The following is a 12154-nucleotide window of genomic DNA, read 5'->3' on the forward strand; positions in this document are numbered from 1 at the left end:
GAATGGTCTGTTATTATAAGTTTGTGAGAACATTATTCAACTTATTACTGTCCTCCCACATTAGATGTTGGTGCACATGTATACTATAACATGGACCGAAGGTTAGACTTTTTCGCCTTGGTCCTACAGTAAGTAATCTTGCTCTTGATTTTGTAATCTGTTAGCCAGTCTTCAGGAATACTCCCATCGTCCTTAGCATACTTTGCTTTTAACCGAGGTATTACGTCTTGCCATTTGATCGCAATATCCTCGTCGATTATATCATGCAAGTCTTTCTGATATAGTTTAGGGAATTTCTCAGTTTCCTAACGCGACTTCTTGGCGGTGAGGACGTACTCTTCACCTCTGGTTGCAGCTTCAGCTCTTACCAAGGCTTCTTTGTTAGTTTCTTCTACCTCTTTCTTACGCTTAGCCTCGGCACCTTTCTTTGACTACATCAAAGTAGATATTTGCGTCCTTATATCCATCTCGTTGGGAAGTGAATAACACCCAGGATACATCACCTTTAATTGTGCAAGCATAGATCCCGACTGCATTTTAAGTGAGGAGTCGGCCTCTCCCTTCCAAAACATGTCATTTATATCGTCTACATACTTTTTTATAAACAACTCTCCAGAATATTCGTCATGCGGCCTGCGTTTTGCCCAACCTTGTGCGTGTTTCTTTGAGTGAAAGTCCTCCGTGAGGTCAATCTCAGGAAACTACTGACTCCCATCGCACATAGCTACAGCATGGAAAGAGATGAGGTTATTCGCCGATCGTACAGCAGTGGCGAGTATATCGATACGATTCCTCACGCCTTGGTAAGGTCCGCATACACGTTTTTCACGTAGGTGGTCGCGCGGACCTAAGATAATCCCGAGCTTTGATTGTTTGAGGACACAAACATATGACAATCGCTTTACACCCTTATCAGGATTCCCAGGTCCATAGCCGACAAGCTCCTCGGCAGTATCAGCATCATCGTGGACCTCAAGCTCCGTAGCCTTTTCAACGTGTAGTTCAGCAGCGATTTCGCTTTCGAGTTCTAGCTCTAGATCTATATCTGATTCATTCGATTCCTCGTGTACCGCCTCATTATCCATTACATAATCTGGCTGCCCAGACTCCTGCAGAACCGAAGTAACCTTCTTCATTGGCGGCAGCGGCCCTTTAAATCATTTAAAGATATGTTCAATATCGTCGGTAAATTCATCTTCACAGAGCTCAAGGGGTTATACCGCTGCGGATGGGGCCCTCTTCTTGCCAAATTCACCTCCTACCTTCTCGTTCACTATATCGTCACTGATACCATCACCTCCTACCTTCTCATTCAATATATCGTCACTGATACCATCACCAATCTCATCATTTCTCGTATCTCCAGGTTCATCGACGACGGTAAAAGTTTCGTCTTTGAAACTAACCCGGAACAGCATACCAGCGCCAACACCAGAATAAGCAAACGCACGCAGATACAGTACTTTGTCGCTGTCAAGGATCTTATCAAGATCTAACTTATCATCTGCTTCCAATGGACATTCCACTACCTCAAAGATTATATCATTAGCCCGAGTAAAGAACTTAAAAAGCCCGACTCTACTATTTTTTTTAGTTCTTTCCGAAAATGTGGTCAATCGTCCTTGTCGATCGATCGTTACTATTTGCACGAACGGTCAACACCTCCTTTCCATGCCAATGCGGCCGCTAATCCTTTCGGCGTTGCTATCTTTTTAATCCTGTTGCGCTTTGAAGATTTCATGAAGTTCGATACGTGACCTCGCCTCGTGCGAAATATGCATCTATGAATAACATCCGGCATTATCGGATGCAAGCGCAGTGGTTTTAGTACGTGGCAGACGTTCTTTGATGGCGTAAAGATATGCCACTACCATCGAATACACACACGAAGAATCCTGCTATTATCCCCTTCCAATGTTTGGTCACCATACACAATATGGCGTATTGCTCCATGATATTGTATCATCTCTCCGTTGTCATATTCTTCTTCCCACTCTTTGTAGTCAAAGTACATTGTCCTACACCCATGCCAACCCATGCCACGTTGTCCATAGTGCTCGTGAGTTGCTTCTCTAGATGAAATGGGGTTGAATTTATCTTCTAGTCTATGAGCGTGAAGAGTTCTATACTGCCTTTATTCTGTAGGCAACAATCATGCTTGTCCTCGAGTATCTCATCATAGTGATATTGCTGGTTTTTGACTCTGGTGCGATGACCCGTGTAGATCTCCTACTTATCGTGGCACACCTTTAATACATCCCAGGCATCTTGCTGGACATCGGCACCACCAAAAGTGCTCCGCCTCACCGTTCCCTTTATTTGGGAGACTACCCAGGGCAAAAATATGCATCCATTGCACTCACCATCTTTTATAGGTACATTTTTGTCCGGGTTCGTAAGTGCATACTCTAGTCCGTGTGTGTTAACCATATTCTCCTTGATTACGTGGTGATCTAATTGTTGTTTGATAAACGTCTTGCCGAGGTCCACTAAGTTTGCTAGCCGCGAGCGCTCTGTTGGGTCTTCGGCGAAGTCCTCTATTATGGTTTGCATCATATCCACAACATCCGTTACTAGACATTCCGTTACCTAGTCCACCGCTTTTATAATCTTCTCATCATTGTTGGTAATAGAGAATACTACCTTCATGAAACTAGTCTTGCCTATGTGATCATCTTCGTCAACCGACACTAGGTAGTTCTTATATAGGACCTCTGCAGGTTTACGGCGTGTGAGCGCAGGCAATGCTATAACTTCGTCAGGTCCAACCCTTATATACTTTGTACCCCATGATATTCGACATACATTTTTTTCCGAAAGCACGAACTTAATAGCAACTTCTAGGCGTGCTTCGCTAAATCTTGCTCCGCTGTATTTTACGACACCTAGAGCATCACCAGCAGTATTCGTAGTCCAGTCTCCATAGCTTACATCCCGTGATGATCCCAATAAGGTCAGTTCGCCACACTGCTTCAAACGATCTATTTCTTGCCTAGTGAGTGCTTTCACTTGTATGGCCCGAGTAACCCACCTTTGCAAGGAGTTCTTGGGCGCTCTAATATATACATCTACAAGACTATTTAATAATCGTTCACCTACGGTTTTGTTAGGGTCTGCAGACGCATTCTCACTAACACCTAGCAAAGTAGCAACATCGCTCAACAAAGCGTTCGTGTCTGCTGGATATACTATATTCGCTATACGTTTTGACGCCTTAGGCACGATTTGAGACACACACAGCTCCATCCGTGCGGATGTGTTGTCTGCAGTTCCGTGTTATGCGTACGTAAATCTGCACTGGGAAGTGCCTTTCTAGAGTTACAGATATCTGCTATTGTGTTTATGCGGGCGGTTTCATTAGAGCTAATTGTGACAATGTTTCTACTTTCTGTATGTGTATACGTCTCAGTTAGCGCACTCGTATTGCGTGCTGGGGTATCAAGTGCACGGATATTCTCAGCAATATCTAAACGTGCTCTATTAGCTGACGAACGGCCTGATGATACACACTACACCTCGCCGACTACTTTAGTTGATCCCTTCTGACGACCACGTTTTCAAGAGCCAATCAACCCGCTGCAAGCACACTTGCACATATTACACGCACTGCCACACGTTGAGCATCGCCCACGCTTATGAGTGCATATACACTCATCACAAACATCCTGCGGTGCGCAATTACAGGCCGCCATAATGCTATAAAACTCCAAAAACCCCTAATTCAATGCATGCATCATCTGAATCGCATGACACCATTCCGGCACACGTCGACCTTTTATCCATGTTATATGCTACTATGGGTATATACGGTGATACTAGACCCCTAATAAACATTGTATATCGCGTTTAGACCCTTCCAAGACGTTGATAGCACAACATAATCGTAATTCTAAGATATCCCAAAACTGACCTACCCACTATTACGTGCATGTCTACAACTCGCGAAGTATTGGTGCTATGACAGGTTCAAAAACAACAATTGTTCAAAAGTGTGATCCGGTTGGTAGGCGATTTTTAGCTAAAAGTATTAAGTACTTACGTACCTTACTACTTTAGATTGTAAACCACATCCCGCTTTCTCTCTCACTCTTTCACCACGGTGGTGTATACGCGATACTGTATTCCTGACTTAGAGGTGGCGCAGGGGGAGGGAGGGAAGGGCGGTTAATTTAACCAAATTAAAAATGAAATTAATATTCTAACGAACCTTTTAGACAAAGGTTTTTATTATTTACTATAAATATTACGTGGCTATCAAAGAGATAGAGGAAATACCATATTGTTTCTATACCCTACAAACTCAACAAACATGGTCACCGTGGGAAAGTTACTAAATGTTCAGCCGAATTTACGGTCATATTTTCTGTATGGTGGCCACAGGAGCTTGAGGAGCTGGGGTTTGCGTTGCCGATGCGAATGGGAGATCAGGATCGTGACGATGATGAGAACTTGTCCTTGCAGCAGATGATTACGTTCCGGTGAATCTGATTCGCAGGACACAAAATATGAATCCCAAAAGGTTCGAGAGAGCTATGGATAAGTGGCGTGGGGTAACGACCTGTTCGCCACTATACGAACAAGCAGCTTCCGTATAACGCTCCGGACGAACCTAGTGAAGGAATCTGGGGTGGGCATGCGTTACTCTGTAAAATAGATGAGGGTTTTGCTTAGTGTATTTACATGCATATTCTCTGCAGGTCGAAGGCCAGAACAGTTGTGTATAGGCTTGAATGTCACAATAGTCCTTCAATTTTTCAGTCTAACTAATAAAGAATAAGTAGAAATGCAAAAACGACTAAGTGAATAAATCGGGGTAAATTTCGGTTTTCCGGTGTATCTCAATTACATCAGCTATTAACGATGTCATTATAAGCCGAAGGAGAAAGTAGATCATTACCAATCAAATTGTCAAGCTGAAAGTAATTTTAGACGTATCTCTGGGCACAATAAGAAAGTAGACGCATATTAGGTACCTTGTGGATAGCAATCGCAACACGACGTAGCACATTTAATGGAGTCCTTGGGCTGACGAAAATGCCCTTGCGGACAATACGCAGCCTGAATAGTACGGAACACGTCATTAATCGTTCTATAGTACAAGGATCAATATTGGCGCATACAAGACTCCCAACACATTCAGCATGCTGGTATAGCGTAGCAGACGGATGAGCCGTACTTTTATACCTCTATACATGAATATCTAAACGCGGACAGTACAAACGATGTCTGGTCAAACTCCCCGCTAAAGACCAAACTGAGAACAAGATTTCTACTTGCTTCAGATAGTGGCAGTATTTGTATTGTTCAAGAATTGTCCCTAGGAAGTAGCAGATTCGATACAATCGAGTAGATATATGCTAATAGTAATTGATTGAGTAGTCTAAGATTTGAAAAAGGGCGGCATGATCAAATACAGATCTGCTTGACGAACATTTAGATAGCATAGGGGTCCAAAGGTAACATAGTCGTTATACAAACACATTAATTTGATGCTCTCTCGTGTGTCACTAAAAGCGCAACTAAATTATGTGATCTCAGACCAAGTGTCAACCTCAATATGTGCATATATACGACGCATATATACGACAACAAAGCGTTATCTAGACACGATGTACATACTGTAGTGAGTCACGATAAAATTTATTATGTGACGCTTGAAACGGAGTTGCACAATCAATCAACAGTCATCTGATACCGCTTGTCTAACTCTCACTGAACAAGAACTTTATTGGCTTGAACCAAGGTGTAACAAGAGCAAGATATCTATGGGACATCAATCGAGCTACCGACAACGCTGCCAGCTTCCTACACAAAAAGTAGGCAGCCGGCGTGGAGTAGATCGTGGTATGGTGGCCGCGCTGCCATTCTGAACGTCGTTACATAATGGCGGAAAATACTTGGACAACTACACCCACCACATTCTCCGAATCGTTACTATTCGAAAAAAAATTACCAAGCACACATGGCTCGTATCAGTGTCCCTTAACGGCGTCGGCGGCATACTACCGGCGAGTTGATGAAAATTCGGTTCCGAGACTCTTTTAAAGTATACTAAGATACGAAGACCGGAAGTGGATCGCCGATCGACGATCGACACATTGGGCAAGGATGTCCCTTATCTACTAGCAAGTCTGTACATCCTCTACACGCTATTAAATGTCCACAGTCAAATCTCATAGCTCTCGGATCCTCCATGCATATGACACAGGTGTGGCTCGCTTCAAGCTTCCAATCGAGGTTCTCATTCATCTCTGCGAGCTGATAAAATAAACGAAGTAGTGCTGCTATAGTTGGAGAGTAAATTGACAAAGCACAACTAAGAGCTTCGATATCGCATAATGTGCGTTAGATCGGCGCAGGTATAGGCAATTCACTAGGTGGGCCAGGATAAGAACATGCGTCGACCCACATTGAGTGAAAGCAAACATGATTGCGCCAACAATAGACAAGGAGTAATACTGAGAAAGCCAACTCACATACCGCTATTCTCGCATCCTCCAGCTCATGTATGTCGGATATGTGTTGATTCCGAGTCGACTCCAGTTCTTCACGAAGCATTTGGGTCTACATGAGGGCGTGCGAGATAGAATTACGAAATATACATGTATTGTCGTCGTAATTACATTAGCAAAGAATCATACACACACCGAATGAGAACTTAAGTTCACGATAGATTCATATTGCGACATACCGTTTCAGAGGCGGCAGCGATGCGAGCCTCATTTAGCAAAAGGGTACTAATCATTCTTTCGTTGTTCACTTTGAGATCAGCAACTTCTTGCGTCAACATGGAGGTATGCTTCGCGTACACAGCAACAATCTCTTCGAGGGAACGAGGCTTGTGCCAAATCTATTTAGCACAAAATACCGGTGTGATTGATTATGGTAGCTAGACGTGGAATATATCAACCCACACCAACGACAGTATCTACACTCATATGTCAACTAGCAAATGATACTACTTCACAGGACAACCGCAACAAATTACCTTCGAGTAGCTTGCTTTTGCCGACTCGACTGATTCGCGGCATGGTTCGCACATAGCAGGCGCGGTGAAGATAGACAGACCTTCGATGGCAAACATGAATTGATAAGCGTACTGTGCGACTCATTAAATAAGGTTCGTGTTGCTTCGATGCAGCCATATCTAGGAACGATTGCTCATCTATGCTAAAATACCCCAAAATAATTGGTAAAGAAAATACACACCTTGCACTGTACTACAGACTACTATCAATGATTTAAAAGCATAAATGCACATAATGTTCTTGCAAAACACTGTTCTAGATATTTGCTAATACGCTAATTATATTTAACGTAAAGTAATAAACCAAATTGATAGCAAGACCTACTTATTACACAGGGTTTTCTCAAGTACCTACCTCTATGCGCAAATATCACTGATACAGTGCCAGAAAACAGGTCACGCATACAATAATGGATAATATGGTGCCGATATAGTGCATGCGATCGTTATAGCAAGAAGGATGAGTAGATCTTCACATAATTTTGTATCACCGATCCTCTCATACAATGCAACAAAAACATACCCAGCGATATTCCAGCAGCACTCGCAGTCGATACGCCACCGAATGCCTTACGCAGGTTAATACGTTGTGTTCGAGGTTTTATCCATTTCGGAAAGAAGTGGGACCAAGTCTGTCCATTGGGAACCTGGAGGTAACACATGATAGTGATAGATCTTAGACGATACATACGGTCTAATTTATAACCAAATCATAAAGTAAAGGTACCTCTATACATTGCAACATAACATAACAAGACGGGTGACCAGAAATAACAAGTATTGGTGCTCAAAAAAAGGATGTCGATAAGCATGTCGATGGGAAGAAATATAGTTGATTACAGTACCGAGATTAAAAGCGCACACCAGCGAGTATAACCACAGGAAACAAATACAGATTCATACCATACACTACTACTCTCATCGATGTTCCAAATACTATACAACAATAGACGTGGACAGCGACGACGCAATGTTCCTCCCTTGTGAAATTAAAGGGCTGCTAGATTGTTGATTGCGATCCATATGCATGTTATATTACTGTCTCGAGATGAAGAATAAATAGCAGCATACCAGCTTAACCGAGCGAGAACACTCTTTGAACCACTCAAATACGCCCCAACCATATACCACCAGGAATGAAGCCATGGCCTAAGCTACAGCCGGTAGTACCATATACAATTTAAGCATGTTGACCATTGAAGATCAAAATTAGCATAGCGTACACGGTACAAAGACGACACGACAAAACATACTCGTCTGGTAGCCAATGTCAGTGTAGATTTCATAACCTTCGCACTATTGCTGATCTGGCTGGTGTGGAATCCTATTCCTGGCCTGAAGGCTAAAAAATTTAACCCAATTTCTTAGTATGTGTTGTCAATTTACAAGCTGGTAAGAGTGATGCCAATAGAAAAAGGGACAATGGAGCCTAGTCGGCACACACCGATCTTGCAGATTACGAGCGGGGGAGACTGTGAAACAAGCGGACAATCTGCTAGTGACGTAGCCCTTTATGCATTGCATCCCTCAGTGGGCGACTCGAAAGCCAACATTTTTACAAGACATAAAGTACGCAGGTAGCCACCATATGTAGAACGAGTGAAGACACTACGGGATGAGAACGGCTAAGGAAGTCCACGTCATTAGTAAACGAAACTACAAGTTGATATCCTTGTGGATGCAAGCAAACAAGTCATACCTTGACGATTCAACAGCGTCATTGCCCGAGGAGCTGCTCTGCCAAGGGCACGCAACTGGGACAACATGGTTGGTGCAAAGCGATGATACAACTCACGCGATACTATATGACAGTGCAGAATATAGGAAACAAGTACCTGTTGGACTATGTATAAATAACTTCAAGCAATGTTTGTTGCGTACTTTTAAAAAATAAATAAAATGATGATGCAAAAATACAATGAAAAAGCTATGACGATTTTTTTTCTCCGCCGTGGCAGGGATATTCAGTTTTATTATTATTTATTACTGAAAGCGTAAGCTTTTCTAAGTCCCTGACTCCCTGTCAACTTTATCACCGATTTTTTGTCCGTCGCCAAAAAACGTCGGGGATGCTAAAAAATCCGGCTTATTCATATAAATCCGACTGAAAAAGGTTCGTGACGCTTTTTTTTCCCGGCTGGAATGGGGTTTGCCCATTTGAGACCCTATACAAAAATAGGCCCAAATTTTGCCCATTTGAGACCCTATACAAAATAATTAATAGGCCCAAATGTCTGAATATATACCAAGTAAATTACCCCTATGATTAAACGCTTTCGGTCCCTGCGGTTTCTCAGCCGCGTTGTATCACCCCATCCCGAAAATTAAGAAGCGTTCCTGATCAGCTAAATCCGGATTTCTATTTGTTCCCAATTTTTGTTGTTGTTGGCATATTTCAAGAGTAAGTATTTCGTACATGATCTGCGAAGGCTCCAAGGTCGTAGTACAAGTAGAACACCTTCTATGCTTAGGAGTCTAACACTACATCAGAAACCTCCAAAACGCGATTATTGGGCCTAGATATGCATAATTAGTAAAGTTTCAAAGTTGTCACGTACAAATATTGTCCGAACCGTATCGTATATGCTTTCTTAAAACTGTAAAGCAAGCTGCAGCTGCTAAAATCGAGAAAAAAAGTGTTTTCGTCATTTGATGTGCCATGCCACCGATTGCTTGATGAATCTCATTTCCTGAACTTTTTGTCAAAGTTTACTACATATTCACCCACAAACGATTAAAATCGCATTATTATGGTTTAATTATGGTTATGTAAATGTAGCGAAGGTCTGAAAATCAAAACGAAGCCATATATTTGAAAACGCACACCAAATGGGTGTCATTGATTGACATACATGCACGTGAATGGCGATTTTGAGAAAGCATAATATGCCCTCTATGCCACAATAATGGGTTCTGAACTAATAATTTTCATATTTTATATATATGAGAACCCTTAGGAGGTTTAAACTGTTAATACGCGACTCGGAAATCCAAGAGTTGGCAAGGTCGAAAAGTGCACAATCCTGTTGACCTGTTCATACAACGATACATAACTGCATGAATCAATAGAACTATCAACTTGGCGCCTTTGCAAAATTCTTTTGAAATGTTTCTAAAAAAAGGATAGAAAAATTATTGAGATAATATCCAAAACTAGATTTAGTGAATTAGGTTTGGTTCTTAATAATCGACTCCCCTTTATAGTATTGGGGTGTTATAAAAAAAAAAAAAGAGACAAATACAGTACATTTGTAGGACGACCGGGACGAGTCATCACCTAGGTCACCACTCACCAGTGACGAGTTCTCTCTCTCTCTTTACTCAAAGTACTATTTACATACAACACCCTCCGTAGAGGTGTAAATAAAGTCCCTCTCGAATCTTTAGGAGGCTATTTTTGAAAAACCCTCTAGTAGTAGTAGAGTCATAAATAGCCTTCTTCTGAAAATTAGACACCTCTCTCGAGTCTTGAGAGAGTCTGTTTCTCTCTCTCTCTGTAGTCTGTCTTACTGTAGAGAGTGTAAATAGAGTGTAGACTGTAGTGACTCTGACTCTGTGTGTAGAGTATGTATATATATAGAAATATATAAATATATATATATATATTTTTTTTTGTATTTACGTACAGTGGATGTACATATTTACAACAATTGTATTTATTTATTTATATACATATCAATATAGCCACTCCTTTTCTGGTTTTTTATTAAAAAAAGTCCTATTTTTACAAGACAAGAGAGAGAGGGGCAGGGGGCTATTTAAATATGGCGTCAGAAATGATCAATGTATTTTTAATTTTTTTTAATTTCATTTTTTTTTAAATATGTATGGCGCTGCAGTACATATTTAAATAATAGCTGCAGTCTGCACTGCTGTATTTATATAATATGTAAATATGACGGTATTTCGATATATATAATTTTTTAATTTGTCTGTTGTCTGAAGGCTAAAGCCGCCCTCAAGGGCCGAGGCTATTGTTTTAAAAAACAAACAAAAAAACAAATACATTAACAGTCTGAACACTCTCACACAAGTCTCGTCTCAGTCTCTAGAGTCTTAAGAAGCGAGTGATAAGTCTCACAAATCTCAACTGAAAAGCAGATTATCCAATTAGATAAAATCATAGTAGGACTTTCTATTTTTAGGTTCGTAAAAATTATTGCGGAAAAAAAATATATATGTTCATTTTAGGTTTTCGAGTCATGGTCAATCGCTATATCTATACACATGCCTAAATGTGAACACTTCAGTAACCATACAGACAATCGCAAAGAATGTTCAGTAGTCGACTGGGTCAGGCCACTAGGCTGGCAAGCCGTACCTCACACTACAGCCCCATCTATGCTTCTTCATTGGTCAGGCGATTGGCAACAGAAGTAAAGCCGGCTGCACCTGCTCCCAAAAAGGGCATTAGGTTTCTCAAGACCAAAATTATCGTCGGGTTGTTCCTCACTGCATCAATTGTGGATAACACACTGAACGATGATTGGGATACAGTTCTAGATCGCGTTAAACCAGGAATCACAGAAGAGGTAGGAATGAACGCTTTAATAATTTTCCTTCGTATTTACACGTCTTCCTTTTCCATCAATTGCGAGTACCTATTGCAACACACGCCCACACACACGCGCACGCACGCACACACACACACGCACACACACACCCACGCACAGACACAGACACACACACACACACACACACACATAGACACACACACAGACACAGACAAACACACAGACACAGACACACACACACACACACACACACATATATATATATATACAGACACATACACACTAAACACACGCATAAAACAATATATATATAACTGTCGGGTATATATGTATATATGTATATATGTATACGTGTCTATATGTATATATTTATATATGAATATATGTATATATGCATACGTGTATATATGTATATATGTATAGATGTATATATGTATATATGTATATTATGTATATATGCATATATGTATACATGTATACATGTATACATGTATGTATATATATGTATGTATGTATGTATGATTGTATGCAGGCATGCAAGCATGCATGCTTGTATGTATGCATGTTTTCATGTATGTATGCATGTATGCATGCACGCGTATATGTATGAATG

General features: G+C 41.1%; 3 protein-coding genes across 3 annotated transcripts; all 3 read right to left on the minus strand.

The window, feature by feature from the left end:
- Positions 1-701: 701 nt before the first annotated feature.
- Positions 702-1418, minus strand: SARC_01359 (hypothetical protein; the record flags this gene model as incomplete). The annotated part of the gene is made up of 2 exons (XM_014304915.1): positions 702-1150; positions 1256-1418. The coding sequence occupies 2 exons, from the start codon at positions 1416-1418 to the stop codon at positions 702-704; spliced, it is 612 nt and encodes a 203-aa protein (XP_014160390.1).
- Positions 1419-2229: 811 nt separating this feature from the next.
- SARC_01360 (hypothetical protein) lies at positions 2230-2556 on the minus strand (the record flags this gene model as incomplete). Its single annotated transcript, XM_014304916.1, has 1 exon — positions 2230-2556. The coding sequence occupies one exon, from the start codon at positions 2554-2556 to the stop codon at positions 2230-2232; it is 327 nt and encodes a 108-aa protein (XP_014160391.1).
- A 3032-nt stretch (positions 2557-5588) lies between these two features.
- SARC_01361 (hypothetical protein) lies at positions 5589-8869 on the minus strand. Its single transcript, XM_014304917.1, has 7 exons — positions 8727-8869; positions 8281-8369; positions 7551-7674; positions 6989-7068; positions 6692-6850; positions 6481-6564; positions 5589-6258 (listed from the first exon to the last, which is right to left on the minus strand). Exons 1-7 carry the CDS (start codon positions 8791-8793, stop codon positions 6052-6054), a joined length of 810 nt encoding a protein of 269 aa, XP_014160392.1. The 5' UTR covers positions 8794-8869; the 3' UTR covers positions 5589-6051.
- Positions 8870-12154: the final 3285 nt, after the last annotated feature.

The sequence above is a fragment of the Sphaeroforma arctica genome (assembly GCF_001186125.1).
Source record: "Sphaeroforma arctica JP610 unplaced genomic scaffold supercont1.53, whole genome shotgun sequence".
NCBI lineage: Eukaryota > Ichthyosporea > Ichthyophonida > Sphaeroforma > Sphaeroforma arctica.